The sequence below is a fragment of the Gymnodraco acuticeps genome, unplaced genomic scaffold (genome assembly GCF_902827175.1).
Source record: "Gymnodraco acuticeps unplaced genomic scaffold, fGymAcu1.1, whole genome shotgun sequence".
Taxonomy (NCBI): domain Eukaryota; kingdom Metazoa; phylum Chordata; class Actinopteri; order Perciformes; family Bathydraconidae; genus Gymnodraco; species Gymnodraco acuticeps.
In genome coordinates this window covers 2,894,049-2,914,552 of record NW_022989843.1, presented here as the reverse complement: position 1 = coordinate 2,914,552, position 20,504 = coordinate 2,894,049, and the positions used below count along the sequence as shown (strand labels likewise).

Here is a 20,504-nt window from a genome sequence, read left to right as displayed (position 1 = left end):
TCCCGTCTTGTTTTGTACAGCAGGTCATTTGACATTAGACTGGTTTCTGTGACAGAACATTTAGATTAGAGAGCATTCATTATGCTGGGTTTTTTAAATATACAGAACCATGTATAATCAGTAAAAAGCTGGTTGTTTTCCAAAAAAACACATGTTTTTGGCTTTGTTTCCAGACTAATATCAGGAATTGAGTTGCTGACTAAATCAAACAAGATTAGGTGTATTTTCATCCATTTGTTTTTTGGGCATTTTCAATTTCCAAGAGGAAATTCAAAACAATATTGCAGCAAAAGTGCAATTAAAACAGACCCTGTCACACAGGGCTTGCTCACATAGAAATTATGTTCATAGTGCTTTTAAGATTTAAAGCTTCCCTCAGGACAGATTAACTGAATAACCTTCATAAATAATTTCCATACAGTTTTTAGAAACATTCAATGTTTTCTACCATAACACACATGGGAGCAGAATCAACAAATGTCATTATTTTGTGAAGGCTGCTACTCAGTCATGTTTATAATATAAGTGCCTCATATAACTGATACCTCTGTAAATACTTATTTTACTTTATGTCTTTATTTTCAGTTACTCTGACATCATCATTGAAAGAGAGGTGCTGATGCAGAAATACATCCACCTTGTACAGATAGTAGAAACGGAGAAGGTCGCCGCCAATCAGCTGCGCACCCAGCTGGAAGATCAGGACACAGAAATCGAGAGGCTCAAATCAGAGGTAGGCCTACGGCAAACACGTGCACACACAAACACCTGAATCTGGACCATCCGGTGCAGTGCCTCTGTTTTCTCTAACTGGCCTCATGCAATTCCAACAACTAGCAATTGCAGATACAGTTGCTCTATGATTGTGGGACTGTGCCCCCAAACCTTAGGTTCTTTGACATTTTTGAGTGCCGTTTGTCTCCTTCCTTAACAGCAGGTCAGTGGTCTGCTGAGCAGCGACTCTCACTCTTTGAGGGCATACAATACAATTAGCAATAGCCAATGTGTTTGTCCAATTGCCTAAAACCATTGCCTCTTCCATGGCGTTTTTCAAATTACGGGGTTAAAATGAGGTTTAGGTTGTATATTGGACAGACATTCACTCAGGATCCAGTGGCGTCTTCTTCCTCAGTTTTCACAGACTACAGACCACAGTCAGGGTTTCACTTAGGGACAATCAATAAAACATTTTTGAATTACAGAAAACTAATCGTTATATATATTTATATTATTATTTATTCAAAAGGTCTCTCTTTTCCAATAGCTTTCATGTCATTTGACTCAGTGAGACGAACTACATGCAGAATTGTATTACTACAAGAGCAGGACAGATCAGTGCTTCCTGTGTGAATATATGAGACATATACAGTATATTCATATAGAATCTAAAATAACTAAACTTTAATAAAAAGAGGTGTGCCCTTTATATGCAATGATTGTAATGTATATCCCTATGGGTATGCTGTGAGCGGGTGTCTTTTCACAGCTGTTTTTATGGCAGCGAAGGAGTGGGTGGGAATGGTGCTCACTCAACTCTGAGTGTAGGAGGAAAAGCCCACCGCTCAATAAAAGAAGCCCATCAGTTTCCTTACAAACAGCTGCCAAATCATTATGCTTATCGAACGTAACACGTTTCTGTTCTCCCGCCACAGCACGCTAAATCAGTCGTGCATGCTTACAACAACAACAACAACAACAAGACCCCTACACCATTGTTAATCAGAAGAACTGATAAAAACTCACTGTCTAAAACACATACACGACAGGATTGGTTTATGGTAGGGGTGTAACGGTATCCGTATTCGTCCCGTACCGTCACGGTTCGGACGTCACGGTTCGGCACACGCAGTCACGAACAAAATACAAGAAGAAGACAAGTTAGTATGGCGATTTCAGATAACACACAGGAGCTAGAACCCACCTGCTTCTTTTAAATCAGCTGTGTGGGAACATTTCGGGTTCCCTGTGGACTACAATAACGATGGAGTGTACGAGTGGTGGATCGGACGAGGACGGTGTGTCGCCGTTGTTCTACAGTGGTGCGGTATGCTAATAGTAACACACGCCAAACATGCTAAATCATATCAGAAGGCATCACCCAGATTTGCCACTCACCGGAGCCCGGCAAAAGACAGCAGCAGTTCAACAGCTGATCCCCGCTGTTTTTATAAACCAATAGACATGAAAGCCGTGAGACCAAAATAAATAACGGAAGCTTTTGGCATATGTTTTTCAACGACTTTGCGCTCTTGAAACACTTTCTTATTATTTATGATGTCATATTTTCAAGACATTCTTTTTAGCTTTACAGCTAGATGAAACCTTTTTGTTTGACATCAGCCATTATAGATAATATGGCCATCTGAGTGTACTGTGTATGGTTTGTTTTTAACTATTGAATACAGTTCTTTATTCAAAAAAGAGTTATTTATTTTTAAACTGAAACTTACACTACTGTTCAATCATAAATAACAACAAACCTGGAATTATGCATTTGGGACTTTTTTTTGCTTTTTCTTGCTGTACCGAACCGTACCGAACCGTGACCTCCAAACCGAGGTACAAACCGAACCGTGACTTCTGTGAACCGTTACACCCCTAGTTTATGGTAATTAAATCAATAGTTCTTATCATTTATGAAGTGAAGGGATTGAGCTTATTTTGGATGCTGACATCCCAGTCAGTTATTTGATACTTTTGTTTCACATTCTGTATTTACAAACAGCACATTTGATGTCATTCAAAGGAGTGGAACACAGATTTTAGAATAAGTGCATTATTAAGGTTTATCAATTGAACCAAATTGTAAGGAAAATGATTCAGACAGTTTAGACCTGTAGAATAAAGCCCTAACATTGTTTTTTACGATTGAATGCTAATCTGATATTTGCTGTGATTTTCCATATCATTAAGCGCCTCTGATAAGAAGAGATTCTCTTTTGTGCCACATGTATGGCCAGAGGGCACTGCAGAGTATTCCTAATGTAAAGGTGCAAATTGAATTCTGATCTGTTCCTGCCTGAGGGGAAGCTCTTTGGATATTGCACCCTCTGCTAACATATAAATCACATCTCCATCATCATTTTCCATGATGTTTCGGCTCATCTGTGTTAACTATGTCTTATATAAATATGTTGCCCATATTGTTTTGGGGGGAAGAAATACCACTATGATCTAATGGACTACTGGATTTTCCTGTTACACTGATTTTAGTAATAATTCCCCCTGTCGAGCAACAAGTAGATGCTTGTACTCGCTATACGCTGTGATTATATCTCACTGGCTGTATACAGTAAGCCCTGATGATAATGAAAATGCAACCCAGTCTCACGGCATTTCGTGTTCACCAACACGATTTTTAATCTATTGATTCGTGTTCACCAACACGATTTGCCCCTTTTTTTCGTGTTGCACAGCACGATTTTAAAAGCAATGTATTTCTACTGCCTGTGACCCAAGTGTTTCATTCATTGCATAACTACACCGTAGTTGTGTATATGATATGTCAATAAACCTTTGAAAATCTTGAAAGGGATGTGCAAAATAGCCATAATATACAGTCTTTAATTAACTATTAGTAGAGAATAACGAGTAATGAATATACTTTATTACTCATTTCCATTCATGTCAATTGTAGATACATGTTTAGTCTTCTCAAGCACCAACTATCAAATATCTCTCCTGATTGTTGGCACTTGACAATCACCTTACCTGAATTTTACTCAGGTGTAACTAAAGTCTGATTTAAGGGTTGTTTATATTTCACATCATTAATCAGAATCTGCAAGTAACTCAAATAAATGCAGTGGAGTAAAAATACCAGGTTAACCTCTGATTTGTAGTGGAGTAGAATTACAAAGTAACAATGAGCTGTCATGTGGGTATTAATGCTGCGCATTATGGACACAAGCGATTTTCACCCATTTATTAATTATATGTTTTACATTTGATAACACCAATGTGTTTAATACTGGCAACTTCTAATTGTGGGAAAAACGAAAACGTTCAGTAGAGACGTCCCATAGAACATTTTGTGAAACACAATAGCCAGCATGTGTAGTTCTGGGGGGGCGTTCGATTCCAGTTTTAGATAGTCTGGCGTGGTTTCGTTCCATTTCACACAACTGTTTGACGCTCTGCGTAACCTTACGGGGACTGTAGTCCTAAACGATAGCTGGGGATTATGGGTAGTGTAGTGTCTTCGGCCATCCTAAACTCAGAAATGTTGACAATCGCAATGATGCTCGAAATGTCCCTTTATAGGCCTACGTCTGTTTCCGGTTATTTTTATTTTGAAATTCAGTTCCTGACGGACGCCAAAAAAGCCCAAGATTATGGAATTAAACCAATAAATAAAAGCAAGGATAATTGTGTGTTATTGGTGAGTAAATAACAGTGTGTTATTTTGAAAAGAATAACGAATTAGAAGGAAAAAAATATTTAAAAATACAGATTTCCGTATTCTGAGGCTCTGAGCCCCATTTATTTTCCTCACAGACGGCAACAAAAGTCAGAAATTATACGATTTAAAATAAAAGCAATAACTGTGGCTTGATATTGAGTAAGAACATGTTTCTATGAACCACACAGCTTCCGGTCTCCCTCGATCTGACCGGAGAAAAAGACGTGCTGCAGGCAGTAGAAATACATTGCTTTTAAAATCGTGCTGTGCAACACGAAAAAAAAGGGGCAAATCGTGTTGGTGAACACGAATCAATAGATTAAAAATCGTGTTGGTGAATACGAAATGCCGTGAGACTGGGTTGGAAAATGCTAACGAAAAAGAAACATTAAGAAACATCTGCCTGTGTAATTGGGCTGCTCATGAAAAAGGGATTAGACTTTGAGAGCCAGTGAGCAGTTGGTGATCCATCTCATTAAAACATACTCTTGTTGTTTGTTTATTTGAGTGTTGCTCCGTGTTTATGAATAATTTAACCAACTATCCACTGTAACTGTCAACAGTTGGCAGACTGGCTCCTCTCTTCTGCCATTTGCATGATAGCGCTGGTGATTTAGAAAATAAAGAGGAAACTGTGTGGCTGGAAATTACTTTGGTTTCCTCTTCATGCTTTTCAGCATCTGTGATAAACGTATGTGCTCAAGAGGCCTGGAGGTAAAACCAAACAGGTGGAGGTAATAGTACTAGAGACAGTTTGAACCTCTGCTGGCTTCATTTCTTCTGAAGAAAGCGTTGCCAAGAAAAACCTTTTACAAGCTATGTTTGAAGTTAGTCATCACTGTTATTTAAAGAGACTTGGTTCTAGCTAGGTTTACTATGTGAAATTAGATTTTTCTCCCCCAGCTTAATAACATTTAGAGTCTGGCATCTGCCTGAGGTGTTGCCAGATTTCATACCTGGAAGACGATATTAACTGTGTGGCAGGAAGCTGTTTTTTCACACCTGCACAGAGTAAATGTCACATTTCTAAAGGCTAATCTGACGTCAATGCCTGAAGAGGATATTTGATGGCTGTGAAAATGATACAAGAACTCTTTGGGGTCTTTAAAGACATTATGGTTTCCATCGATTGGTTTGTGCTAGACATATTTTCATCAGCAGAAGATTATACTTCATAGTCAGTAAATTGCGCTGCAGGTCATCAGGCACATCAAAGCCTTAATTTGCTTACTGTCACCAGCTGATAGCAGCCCTCCCCCTCTGAAGTCATTCTCTCTTTCTGAATGAAGGCTGTAGTGTAGAGTGTCAAAGATGAGGAAGTCTGATGTCGATCTGGTGCAAACACAGTGACTGTTCACTCAGCACACAATGCATGCCTTATGTCACATATTCAGTTTTTAACCAAACAAATCTAAATCCCTTTAGGAACATAATATCCTTGTGAATTAAATCGAATCACTTCCTGCTATACCTTAGAAGACCATTTTGGGTTTACAGTAATGGTATGTGTCTTTTGTGTTGCTATTTAGCTACCCAAATGATGCTCATTATGTTTGTGACTGAATTTCTCTTTAAAGATTGTAGCTCTGAACAAAACTAAGGAGCGAATGCGTCCTTACCATGTCAACCAAGAAAATGAAGATCCCGATATCAAAAAGATCAAAAAGGTAAACGTTTTTCTACTTTATTTCGTGTTGTTTGTGTGTGAACATGCAGATGTACGCTCCATGTGTATGACTATATCTAAGCTTCCATGTTTGTTCTTCTTCAGGTGCAGAGTTTCATGCGGGGCTGGCTCTGTCGGAGGAAGTGGAAGATCATCGTTCAGGACTACATCTGCTCTCCTCACGCTGAGAGCATGAGGAAGAGGAACCAGATTGTCTTCAACATGGTGGAGGCAGAGACAGAGTATGTATATTTAAATGTACTTAGAGTAGCAGCACATAGAAAAGTTGTTGTTGAGCTTTCCAATATAGTACTAAACATGCCATAACGAACATTCTCATCTATTTCATAAAGTGTATAGCACAATATATACTGTGTATTAATAGCTAATATTCATATACATACACTGAGATCATTACCAAACTATGAGACCCTGACTCGATACCATTGGCAAAACATGTTAAAATGATCTTCTGTTGCATAGCTCAAATTAAAATATGCTTTCACCAAATAAAAAAAACAAAAAACATTAGTAATTAGTTTTAACACAGATCGCACACAGGGTGTGGCATTGAAGAATTCAAGGATAATTTATTGTAAGTCTGCAGCACAGGGTTTCACAATGAAATGCACTTATAATCCATTTATGCTATGAAAAACTTTCATTTGAATTTGCATCATTATTTATCATTCAATCGTCAGATATAACAAATTAAAACATTCAAAAATATAGTAATCAAACTTGAAGACACCGTAACAAAACAACACTATACTCTAACACTGTCTTCTTTAAAAATATTTGGTCATATACTGTTAATGTGTTGAAGCTAATTCAGAATGTCTATAATATTGCTGTATAATCTGCTATCTCCCTGTTTAAGTCTAAACCCTGTGTGTGTGTGTGTGTGTGTGTGTGTGTGTGTGTGTGTGTGTGTGTGTGTGTGTGTGTGTGTGGTGTGTGTGTGTGTGTGTGGTGTGTGGTGTGGGTGTGGGTGTGGGTGTGTGTGTGTGTGTGTGTGTGTGTGTGTGTGTGTGTGTGTGTGGTGTGTGTGTGTGTGTGTGTGTGTGTGTGTGTGTGTGTGTGTGTGTGTGTGTGTGTTGATAGGTATGTCCACCAGCTGTACATCCTGGTCAACTGTTTCCTCAGACCTCTGAGGATGGCTGCTAGCTCCAAGAAGCCCCCCATCAACCACGACGATGTGAGCAGCATCTTCCTCAACAGGTGTGAAGATGTTCTGTCCATCTTTGCTTATAACCGAGTCACTGAAGTGCTAATCATGACGGGTGCATAGACAGATATTGAGGAATATTAAGTCAAACAAACAATAAAGTACTTTTAGTCATTTTGTTTTCCACACTGCGTTTACACTTTTTTTTCAGTGAGACCATCATGTTCCTACATGAGATTTTCCATCAAGGCTTGAAGGCGAGGATAGCCAATTGGCCAACTCTAGTGCTGGGTAAGCTGTTACTGCTACACCAAACACACACTGTCTGCAGCCACATCAAGGTCAGGTTTTCAGTGATCCAGTTTGTCTCACTCAAACATCAGTCTTGACGTCTTACTGCTCCATTCACACACATACACACACATGCTCATTTCCCTATCTTTGTCTGCAACAAGCACACTCATTGCCTTGATACACAATGACCACCCTGACCAGAGGGAATGTCACAAATTCACCTCCTAAAACCAGAAGCCTCCTCACCAGATAAGTGTCACCTAGGAGACAGACTGTTGAAAGACACAACAGCAATTCAAAAAGAAAAGGGACGACTGATTAAACACCCTTATCTGTTGCTCTGCTACACGCAGAATTGAGATGTACAATGTGATATTCATCAAATCCATTTATGTAGTTTCAATACAGATTGATTGATTTGATCATATTGTTTTAATGTTATAGCCTCCAATACAGCATGCTTTAACCCCGGACAGATCATGGTCAAATTAATAGAAACATTTATCTGTGACTGACTGATATCATGAAGGATTTTCTTTGCCTTTTGTCTGTGATTATTATTCTTTGTTTCCCTGTGAGAGCACAGCCAGTGAAAAGCCCAGTATCCTTGATTATGTGCAGTTGATAAGGAAATATATAATTACTGTGCTTCATCCAGTGCTGTTATCAGAATGTCACATAAACAATACTATATCTATTATTTTAGTAGACATGTGTCAAGACAGTGATAAGGCTTTTTCAAACAACTGTTTGTTGTCCAAGAAAGAGGAAATATTTCTTAAGGCAAATCATTCAGATTTTGGTTTAAGGGAGTCAGTTTCCCAGCTACACATGTGTAAAGCTGAAATGTTGAAATATCTCTCCTGTTTTCTGTCTAACATAACCTTGACCACACCTATTTCCCCCTTTGTAGTTTGCTAAACATTTTGTGGCTAGACTTGAAAGAATGTACAGTTGCAAGAAAAAGTATGTGAACCCTTTGGAACTACCTGGATTTCTGCATAAGTTGGTCATAAAATGTGTTCTGATCTTCATCTAAGTCACAACAATAGACAAACACAGTCTGCTTAAACTAATACCACACAAACAATTATATGTTTTCATGTTTTTATTGAACACACCATTTAAACATTCACAGTGCAGGGTGGAAAAAGTATGTGAACCCCTAGACTAAAGACTTCTTCAAGAGCTAATTGGAGTCAGGAGTCAGCCAACCTGGAGTCCAATCAATGAGACGAGTTTGGAGGTGTTGGTTAAAGCTGCCCTGCCCTATACAAAATACACACCAGTTTTGAATTTCATATTCTTAAGAAGCATTGCCAGATGTGAACCATGCCTCGCACAAAAGAGCTCTCAGAAGACCTACGATTAAGAATTGTTGACTTGCATAAAGCTGGAAAGGGTTACAAAAGTATCTCTAAAAGCCTTGATGTTCATCAGTAAGACAAATTGTCTATAAATGGAGAAAGTTCAGCACTGTTGCTATACTCTCCCTAGGAGTGGCCGTCCTGTAAAGATGACTGCAAGAGCACAGCGCAGAATGCTCAATGAGGTGAAGAAGAATCCTAGAGTGTCAGCTACAGACTTAAAGAAATCTCTGGCACATGCTAACATCTCTGTTGACGAATCTACGATACGTAAAACACTGAACAAGAATGGAGTTCATGGGAGGACACCACGGAGGAAGCCACTGCTATCCAGAAAAAACATTGCTGCACGTTTGAAGTTTGCAAAAGAGCACCTGGATGTTCCAGTAGTGGACAGATGAAACCAAAGTTGAGTTGTTTGGAAGGAACACACAACGCTATGTGTGGAGAATCCAAAGGGTTCACATGCTTTTTCTTGTAACTGTATATGAAATTGTATTTCTGTGTGCACAGCAATGCATACAGCTAAGCACACTTTCCATTTAAATTTGAAGACAGGAGTTGACATTTGCGCTTGTGAAAACTGTGAAAACCCTATTGGTCAATGAGAAACAGTAACAACTTTGACCAGTTATTTTCAAATTTAAAACCAAAACTATCTGTCATTATTTCTGTCATAACTAGTGAAATAACTATATTAAGTATTAAGTATATTAAATCTAAAATAATAAAATGCTTAAAGTAATTATCTCAAGTCATATCTATTAAGGCACTGTGTATCGCTATGTGAGGCAACACAATGTTGATTTGTGTGCTAGGACATTCACTGGAGAAATCTCAAGCTGCGCATTGTTAGAAACTGTTTTGCCATCACCCAGCAGCGGCTGGTCTTCAACAGTGCCAAACAATAATTTAACAGTTAGTTGTATTAACAGCATGTTATCTTAAAATTGAAATTCCACTTAATCTCAAATCAATGTGACGTTAATGGAGTTCATTAGTTGACTTGTGTCAATATTTGATCAAGCAAAAGGCCCAGAATAAACATTGCAATTAAACTGATTCATTCATGTGACTTACATACTGTTCATACAGTGAATACATGTATTTTTGTTTTAGCTGACCTTTTTGACATCCTGCTGCCCATGCTGAACATCTACCAGGAGTTTGTACGTAACCATCAGTACAGCCTGCAGGTTTTGGCCAACTGTAAGCAGAACAGAGACTTCGACAAGCTGCTGAAACAGTACGAGTCTAACGCCGCCTGTGAGGGAAGGATGCTCGAGACCTTCCTCACGTACCCCATGTTCCAAGTAAATACCTTCACCATTACACGTACACTATCATAAACACACCATAACACCAATGCTTTTTTATCTCTCCATTGCCACCATATAAGCTTTATTTTTTTGAATGAAAATTCACAATTTAAACAGTCTTTTTTTCTGCATTGCTCTTCTCTCCTACAAGATTCCTCGATACATCATCACCTTGCATGAGTTATTAGCACACACGCCTCATGAGCATGTGGAGCGCAAGAGTCTTGAATTCGCCAAGTCCAAATTAGAGGACCTGTCCAGGTATGTGTTTGGGGAGTTGTCCGATTTATAAACAAATATATCTCGACACATTTTGATACTGAACACTGAACTAACTGTCATGTTTGTATGTGCCCAGAGTGATGCATGATGAGGTGAGTGACACAGAAAACATCCGGAAGAACCTGGCCATAGAGCGGATGATAGTGGAGGGCTGTGACATCCTATTGGATACCAGCCAGACCTTCGTCAGGCAGGGTAAGTCTTCATCGGTTCACAGCACAGCTCAGGAGGTTTTCCCGACCATAAGACCCTCCAACCTGACAGCCTGTGATCTGAAACACACAGACACAGCACCTAGCTCCGTCACTGAATCATGACATTAGCCACCATAATACTTTCTACTGTGGGAGATGTGGCTCTATGTGAGAATACTTTTATGTAAGAATCATTATCTACCGAATTTTTCCCTAGCCGTCAAAACAGAATGTTGTACTCATTTAGTTTAATCACATTTCATGTTATTTTTTGCAGTTTCCTAAATGAAACTGTCAGATTAAACCAATTACCCTTTTCAAAATGAAATACGGTTAAGCATTTGTACTATCTTCCCTTTCAGTGCACTTATTGTAAATTGCTCTAGGCAAAAGTGTATGTCAAATTGTTATGTTGTAGATGTAAAGCCTCTACAAATTCTTATTCTCCTGCCATGGAGATACACGAATCGCCTGTGAATAATCATGCATGTTTAAGTGTTAGCGTGGTGGCAGAACCTACAGCCTGTCCAAGCTAACAAAACAAAATATTTCTTGGTCACTATCTCAAATGTACTCCATAAATTGTACTGTGTTAATTAGCCATTACTTCTTGCAACAAGTGGTTGGAGTGACAGTCCAATAATGGCACTGGTCCAAGAACTGCAAAATCTTTATACCGTTTATGTGCTCTTAAGAACAGCACTGAACTATATCTGCACCAGTGCTCATTAAGAAGTGTGCTAATTGCTACAGTGTGCAAACCCTAATGAGCTACTGTATCTGGGCTCTTGATTTGATAAGGTCACTCATGCATGAAGTGTTGACATCAGATATGACACTGCATGTCTTCCCTTGTTTCAATGTTTCTACTAAAGATAGTTTGTGCTGCTGAATGTGCACATTGTAATGATCTCCTCCTTCATATTGTGTCCTTATATCTCAGGTGCACACATTACATTTCAGTGTGCAGAATATAGTTGATCAGAAATGTTGCTTTTTGTTGTTTTGTTGAGCCACTTTAGATGGTTCGCAGACACACAGTTTGAGCTTAGTTTCAGCGTAATAAAGTGCTGTGCCCCTCCCTCCTCAGGCTCTCTGATCCAGCTGCCATCGGTGGAGCGAGGGAAGCTTAGTAAGGTCCGTCTGGGCTCGCTCTCTCTGAAGAAGGAAGGGGAGCGGCAGTGCTTCCTTTTCACCAAACACTTCCTTGTCTGCACTCGCAGCTCTGGAGGAAAACTGCACCTTCTCAAGGTGAGAACAACTTCACCTCAGGAGCTGAAGTGGATCTCAGTGTGGAAACCTTTAATTGGTTGCCACCTCTAACCAAAATAAATTGTTCTTGCAGCAAGGTGGAGTTTTGTCCCTGATTGACTGCACACTCATTGAGGAACCAGATGCCAGCGACGAGGAGTGTAAGTTTACCACATCTATGAAGCACTGCGTCTATGTTAGTGCACACAACCAGGCAGCTCTTAATGGCTCATTTAGGCCCTTCACCCCTCATGAAGGTTAATTAGGTGTCAGATGATAAGTGTCCAGAAATTACTTCCCTTTAAATATCAGATCACCACCCCTTTAAATGTCAGGTTTTAATCTTTTGACATTGATTTGCATAATTTTTTTTCTTCTTCTGAGGTTTCATTTTGCAAATAGTGATATTGATGAAACACCTACACAGATACATACACATAGGGCTGAAACAATCTCAGGGGTGCGTATAATGGAGATTACAGGTTCACTTAATTAACCCTGTGTGTGTGTGTGTGTGTGTGTGTGTGTGTGTGTGTGTGTGTGTGTGTGTGTGTGTGTGTGTGTGTGTGTGTGTGTGTGTGTGTGTGTGTGTGTGTGTGTGTGTGTGTGTGTGTGTGTGTGTGTGTGTGTGTGTGTGTGTGTGTGTGTGTGTGTGTGTGTGTGGTGTGTGTGTGTGTGTGTGTGTGTGTGTGTGTGTGTGTGTATGTGTTTGTGTGTGTGTACATGCAGAAACATCTATTTTACTATCATTAAGAGGATTGCTGTGTTTCTTAAAAAAAAGCTCTTTCTTTTTCCTAAATCATATAGCTAAAGCTGGCGGTCAGGTATTTGGTCAGCTGGACTTTAAGCTTGTGATTGAGCCATCAGACGCACCTTCATTCACCGTGGTGTTACTGGCACCATCGCGACAGGAGAAGGCGGCATGGACCAGTGATATTAGCCAGGTAACACACAAAGTCACACTTATGCACACACACACACACACACACACACACACACACACACACACACACACACACACACACACACACACACACACACACACACACACACACACACACACACACACACACACACACACACACACACACACACACACACACACACACACACACACACACACAGACAAACGCGGAATAACAAGAACCTCCAAATAGCAAGAGGGTGTCTCTGTGGGCATTGGGAAGGCTTAGTAATAAGTAAACACAGACGAGGGTGCAGCTCCCCATGGGGAGACTTCAGCTTACTGCCTCGGTACTTCACAGAGTAGCAACATGTCAGCCTGGATTCATTCTTATCAGACAAAAAATACATTGACGCTTGCATAGGGCTTCTTTTCCCCCTCAAACTCTTATTAACCAGACTTTCAAAACATCTTTCTAGCATTTGTTTGAATTCATTTGGAGCTACTGTAACAGATATACAATTTAGTAGATCAAGGTAAATCTAAAGGGCATGGCCTTTTATATACTGTTGGTCCAACAAACCCTCTCCTACTGTCTTTCTTTTACTTTAATCCTTAATGTATCGTCCTCTTCTCTCTGTTCCTGCAGTGTATAGATAATATCCGCTGTAATGGCTTGATGACCAGTGTATTTGAGGAGAACTCTAAAGTCACTGTGCCTCATATGATCAAGTAAGTATTTTTGTGTGTGTAAAGAGGAACACCCATCTCTATATGCCAGTGTTGTAAAACATGATGTAGCATTCCTGGATGAATCTGTATCAGCTGTGGTATGTGTACAGTATGTTGTTAGGCTGTACTTCTTTATGCTTCTTTATATTTATACATGCTCAAAAATATTATTTGGTATCCATTCTCTATTTTAGCTTTCTTTTGTGGAATACATTTATTTTATTTTATCCATTCCTATTTTACTTGGCTGTTTTTGCTCAGTTACTTTCCTTTCTTAGCAGCACAGCAGTCACCCATGCTCGGTTGTGTGTGTATGTGTGTACGTGTGTATTCATCAGATCCGATGTGCGTCTCCATAAAGATGATGTTGACATTTGCTTCAGCAAGACGCTCAACTCCTGCAAGGTCCCCCAGATCCGCTACGCCAGCGTGGAGCGGCTGCTGGAGAGGCTGACCGACCTGCGCTTCCTCTCCATAGACTTCCTCAACACCTTCCTGCACACATACAGGATCTTCACCACGGCAACAGTCGTCATGGACAAACTGGCCGACATCTACAAGAAGCCCTTCTCCTCCATACCTATCAGGTCAATCAATGCAAACACATCAATGTGCATTCATGAACACAGAAAAAGAGTCGTACACTTGTTGTTTTTCTGTATCCCTCTGTATTTTGTCTATTTGAGAGTATGGAATATGCAAGGGTACATTTGCATTACATGCTCTGGGTCTTTTTTTCCTTTTACAATTCTATATAGTCAGATGTGGTTAGTGCGTTGAACTCTTTCCACAAGGTTAAGAACATACTGGCTGAAACAAACACCAGCAAAGCAGATGCTTCATCAACGTTTTTGGCTCAGCCGTGGGAATATTCTATTAAATGGGGAGTTTTTCTCTCTCTAACTCTTGCTCCACTTTCTTCATGCTCCTACTCTCTTATGAGGTCTCTGGCTGCTGCAGAATTGAGTGTTTATATTCCTTCCTTGATTTTATTTAACTTTTAAATTGGAAAAGCTGTTCCTCTGCCCTTGAGGGCAGGTTTGTATTTAAGGTCTAACTCACCATGGCCTGTGGCTGCCTTCCCTGGAAGAGACCTGAAGGACTCATCCAGAGACCAGAGGTGTGCAGGGAGGGTAGTGGGGGGTGGGGGGGGGGGGGGGGGGGGGGGGGGGGGGGGGGGGGGGGGGGGGGGGGGTGGGCCCAAGTCCAGTCCCTTTCCTAAAGCTTTACTTTAGCAGGAAATACATAATGTCTCTCTAATGTCATTTGAGGTGGGCACATGAGCAGCAAAAAGTATCCCTCTGGTAAAACATTTAATGCACTTCTTTCCTTCATCCACCACCAGTATTACAGGAGGTTTATTATCAATTTTTCACAGTTTGTTTCTCCAATATACTATTTTTAGATTGTTTTGTACTTTTTTTGTTTTTATTTTGGTGTTTGGCTATGCTGGCTTTACATTGTTCAGTCAGGACAACTCTTTAGTCCAGACTGAAATATGTATCTCAAAAACTAATGAATGGACTACCATTAAAGTGTATGAAGACATGAATGTTTTCCACAGGATACATTCTATAGACTACCGATATCAGTCATAATTTGTGTTTAGCGCTAACTAGCAAACGTTAGCATACATTATACCTAATAAACATCAACTTATCAGGTTGATATGAGCATGTACTGAACCTTTAAGCACTGCTTGGTTCAAGTATAGCCTCACAGAGCCACTAGCATGGCTGTAGACCCTTAGTCTTGTTTTACATTTGTGAATTTATTTTTAAACATTCATTCAATATTACAGAATATGGCTCTTTTACAACTTATATCAGATGTACTGCACTTTATGTTGCATTAATTAATTGTCCTTGTCTTAATAATTTTTGTTGATTGAATGCAATGTTCAATCTTTTACAAATGATTAGAGTGAAACTTTGGGAACTCTTTCAAAGTTAGTCTCCCTTTGGTGCCCCCTTGTTTTTAGATAAGGGCCCAAATCTATTCATGCCCCTTCCTGGTATAGAGACTCTTTGCTTGCCACTGTTATGGACACACACATAAACACATACAAATCAATCATACAAACGCAAATCAAAGGCCTTCACCCAGCTCTCTGTGTCTGTTTCACACTGGATTTTTGCTCCCATGCGTTTTATATCTGGGAGATTAAACATGTGCTGCTGTTCCTCACTCACACTGTGCCCCCCTCCCCTTAAACACACCTTTCCTCTTCCAAGACATTCATATATCACCTTCATCTACCTTCCATCATCTTCCCTCAAACCATCTCGTCACATCTACTGCTTATACATTTTCATTTGTCAATTCAACCATCACCCTATCCATTTAATCATTTTTCTGTTTCATCCATCCCCCGTCTCTTCATGTCCCCTCTAACTACAGGGCGCAGTACCACTCATATGACCGTCTGTCCATCTCATCCATCTGTCCCGACTACAGTCTGAAGATCAAGAAGATAACCATGGATCAGTCCAAGTAACCTACTCTCTGTCCTCCTTTTTTCTGTCTCTTTCCAACGTTTCCTGCCTGCTGTTCTTCTCCTCTGGTCTTGGTCTGAAACTTTACTGATGCATGACTTTTCCCTTTACAATTTTATCTACTGGCTATCTCTCTTTTTCTACCAGTTTGAACAATTGCAGGGGTTTTATTTCGTAAGACAGGAATGGGAGAAGGGAAATGTTTCGTAGATTCTGCAGCCGGTCTGTAGCATGTTCTCTCACTGGAGAATCACTTCCTGAAGGCTGTTTTTTTACTCTGTATTCATATTGATCCCTTTTGACATTCATCTTTAGCATGCTTTATATCCTTCTCTTAAGCATCTTCCGCTACCTGCTTCAAAGTTCTCCAGCAATCTTTTGCTCTGATTTTTTGGAATTGTCCTCTATATGCCTTTAATTTCTCCCTCTCTTCTTTCGAACTGGGATGCAATTTGTTCCTCTATTTCCTGCTGAATATCTGGCTTTTGTGAATAAATGATGGATGTGTTTATCTATGCATGATTACTCCTCCCTTAATGTAGCTCAGTACACACGACTTTCTGAGCAATGTTAATGTCATCACAAAGTGCTTGTTATTCAAAAGCTTTTGCACTTTCATTGCCTGGTAAATAATGTGTTTAAATGTTGCGAATGTTATCTGAAATTAAAGATTGATGTTTTTCTTATTAGAATTTAGAAAGCTGACTAAATTGTTCCTCGCTTAAGCCCCTGTCACACTGTCCCGAAATTGACACCAGATGGAATTGTGAATTTCTCACGAAGATGGCCCCGAACTTGGTCAACAGCCAAGCAAGTACGATGCCTACAGAAGGCCACACGATGGCACCCGAACCACACACGAAAATATGGTCGTAGACTTTACTGATGATTTAGAATGTATCCAGACTCAACGTAAGAGCTTCTGCCTCTTCGGGGGATGCTAACATTTAAACATACACTTTATTCGATTAGAAGATATTACTTATCTCCGTCATGTTGTTTCCATAGCAACAACAGCTTCCTGTCAACAGCGTAAACTCGCCTTCAAAATAAAAGCAACTAAATAAAAGCATCTAAATAAAACAGGAAGTTAACCTAAATTACATTTAAGACATACAACTGCAACAAAAGTAACAAAAACAATGTAATATCCTTTTCAGTTTCACAGAACACAAATTGGGTAATTTACATAATATGTTTACATGATTTTGTTGTGCAATAAATGCAATCTCGATGTCATCGTACTATAATACGATGACTACATGACGGCATTGCGAGGGCTTCACGTAGTCGTGTTGCCTTCCTAAGACAACCGGGCAGCTTCTTGTTTCCTTCGTATTGTCTTCGTGAGGCGAAAAATGCCCGATGCCACCAATGATCACACGAAGATGACACGACTTGACAAGATGCCCTCACGATGGCCTTACGAAGGACAAAATGGACACACGAATTCAACACGAAAATGAACCTTCGCAAGGTCCTTGGGCAATTTTTTGCCACCGCTCACGAAGTTGCTGCCAGAGCCTGAGAAACTCCACCAGCGGTCATACGATGGCTTAAGATGCCCTCACGAATGGCCCGATGTTGTTATGATTAGAGCCGAATTTGAACATTTCCTTTATCATTTGGTTTATAAAGCTTTGAATGGTTTAGGCCCAAAATACATTTCTGACCTCCTGCTAAATTATGAACCATCCAGATCTCTCAGGTCTTCAGTGACTGGTCAGCTTTCTGTCCCCAGAGTCAGAACTAAACATGGTAAAGCAGCGTTCAGTTATTATGCTCCAAATATCTGGAACAAACTCCCAGAAACCTGCAGGTCCGCTGCAACTCTGACTACTTTTAAATCCAGGCTGAAGACTTTTGTCGCTGCTTTTAATTGAACTTGACTGCACTGTAACTTTTATCCATGTATTTTTTATTTTAATGTTTATTTTATTAGCTTTTCTTTTTAATGACTGATTTTAAATGCCATTTTCATTTTTTGTAAAGCACTTTGAATTGCCTTGTGTTGAAAAGTGCTATATAAATAAACTTGCCTTGCCTTTATCGTGTGTCCATCTGGTGTCAATTTCGGGACGGTGTGACGCGGGCTTTAGGGCACTTAATCGGGAACTAATATCACAGTCAGCAACTTTCCGATTTAAGGATTTTTGAGGGGGTTCAGACACAGCTTGATTTATGAACCCCCCCTTGACTTGGTTACTTGAACCCATTTTATACATACGGTAGTCCCACAATTTTAGGACTGGAGTATTTCAGAGTTTTCCAATTTAAATACAGCTCAGAATCACACTGAGAGCAGTCAGAGTGAACTAAAGCAGTACAAATCAGGTCATAGAAAAGCTGATAGAAGCTCCATAGAGCAGAGGGGAACGGCATAATCTGCTAATGATTTTCTGCGGGTTCTTCACTACGAACTAACCGATTTACATTTCATAATGTAATTTTATCCTTTGAATCTGTAGAGATAATGATTAAGTTCATGTTACCTTTCCCAATTACCTCCTGTTCTTAAATCCCTACACTGTTCATCTGAGGTGAATATAAATACCCCTTAATTCAAACTCAAAGTTTGCTGGAGTAGACACAACATAATAATATATTTTCTGCTGTTCTTATATTGTGTAACATTACAAGCTTAGATGTCCCCAGTGTGCCTTGAGGCACTGTCTTTTACTTCTTCTTCTACTTTTTTTTAAAACTCTGAATACACAATAATTTGACCCTAAATCAGATACACTGTATGTCTATGATACAAGAAAACTGACAATTAGTTTAGCTATTGAACAGTAAAGGTTCACAGACATAGAAGTCATTTTGTTGAGCTGCAGCAATTACACAATTCTTGTTATTCTTTTTAAAATATCTGCTTATCTTGTTTCCCCTTCCAGGTCCTTGGAGCTGTTCTTTGCCACCAACCAGAACAACAGAGGGGGCGAGCACATGAACGACAAATCTCCTCGTCTCTGCCGCAAGTTTTCCTCTCCCCCTCCTTTGTCCATCCAATCCCGCACTTCCTCCCCTGTCCGAACACGAAAGCTCTCCCTCCACTCCCCCATCACTGCCAGGGTGGGAGGCCTCGACCTCACCAGTCCTCTGTCAAGCTCCAGCGTCAACCATAACACTTCCCAGTCTGCCGCCAGCAGCCCCACATCTGCAACCACCCCCCTAGCCCTGACACCTCAGACCCCAACTCCGACCCCCTCCTCTCCTCCTCCTCCTCCCTCTTCCACCTCTCCCCCACCGAACAACAACTCAAAGCCACCACAGGAACAAGGTCCTACCATTCCCACATCCCCAGACCAGAGTCCCTGCTCGCCTGCAGAGGGGGAGGATGTTCCAAAGATTGACCCCTTCGGTGGAAAACTGAGACGGAGCATCCGCAGATGTATGTTCCCACACAAATACAGTGCAAACAATATGTATACTTACCGTGGTATCACTGTGTACTACTGACAATCCCTAGAGTACATCTATAGCTAAATGAGAGGTTATCCCAATTAATAGCACATTTTGGAATGTGAGCGGTAAATTCACACATCTCTGTCAACTGTTCTTTTAATGCATACAGTTATTAATGTGGTTACAGAGATACAGATGTACAATTCTCAATGTTGTAACATAAAGATGATTTTAAGGGGTCTATAACAGCTTAATTGTGTAACACTGCTGACAAGTTTGCAATGACGCACTAACCATCTGTAGGATGTCCTCTATCCTCAGCTGGGTGTGTGTGAGCTTGAGTCAGCTAAGTTGCCTTCCCTTTGCACAAGCTCAGATCTTCTAACAGTTGTGTTAAACATCCCTCTGTGAAGGGAAAGTGAGTGTCAGGGCATATGAAGCAGCACAGCAAGGAAAAGCTGCAGTGAGTCCATCATTAGCATGTGCGCACACATACAATGTGTGTGTTTGTGTGGGCGTAAGTGTGTGTGCATGAGCGTGCTTGGCAGCAGCTAACAGCTCACCAGGAGACAGAGAGCCAATAGCACTTTCTGAGCATATGTCGAATAGCCATCAGGTGAAATAGGAAATGTCTGTCTAATCCAAATGGAATACATTAAAAATAAAACAACATATTTGTTTCCAAAGCAAAACACCAGGATACGATACTAGTAATAAGAGCATCTACAGTGTTTACTTGACATAGAGGAAATATACACATGGGAGACAAATGGCAGGAATAATCTGATCAAATGAGCAAAGAAATGTTATATGCAGATGCTTACATACTGGGAACAAGGGGTTACTGAATGGTTTAATAAGTGTAAAACATAGGATACAGGGTTATCTGCACACCTTTAAGTACAAATGTAAAGACGTTTTTTTTGTTATACCTGTGAAAGGAAAGAATGTTACCAGCAACTTGGCAAAAGAAAAGAAACAACCGCACGACAACTTACACTGTTAATGAGTTTTATTGAATTTCA

General features: G+C 40.1%; 1 protein-coding gene across 3 annotated transcripts in view; it reads left to right on the top strand.

Annotated features, from left to right (window-relative positions):
• Positions 1–20,504, top strand: part of rasgrf2b (Ras protein-specific guanine nucleotide-releasing factor 2b) — a 49,112-nt gene that overhangs the window by 14,022 nt on the left and 14,586 nt on the right. For 2 of the 3 annotated variants that reach the window (XM_034238110.1, XM_034238119.1), the window contains exons 3-16: positions 586–733; positions 5,980–6,069; positions 6,174–6,310; positions 7,173–7,289; positions 7,448–7,527; positions 10,017–10,210; positions 10,368–10,477; positions 10,575–10,693; positions 11,783–11,943; positions 12,038–12,104; positions 12,751–12,887; positions 13,497–13,579; positions 13,918–14,166; positions 18,969–19,465. In XM_034238110.1, the coding sequence (XP_034094001.1) occupies positions 586–733; positions 5,980–6,069; positions 6,174–6,310; positions 7,173–7,289; positions 7,448–7,527; positions 10,017–10,210; positions 10,368–10,477; positions 10,575–10,693; positions 11,783–11,943; positions 12,038–12,104; positions 12,751–12,887; positions 13,497–13,579; positions 13,918–14,166; positions 18,969–19,465 (2,189 nt within the window). Of the gene's footprint in view, positions 1–585; positions 734–5,979; positions 6,070–6,173; positions 6,311–7,172; positions 7,290–7,447; positions 7,528–10,016; positions 10,211–10,367; positions 10,478–10,574; positions 10,694–11,782; positions 11,944–12,037; positions 12,105–12,750; positions 12,888–13,496; positions 13,580–13,917; positions 14,167–15,979; positions 16,073–18,968; positions 19,466–20,504 lie in introns of all 3 variants that reach the window. The other variant, XM_034238123.1, reaches the window with a different exon arrangement.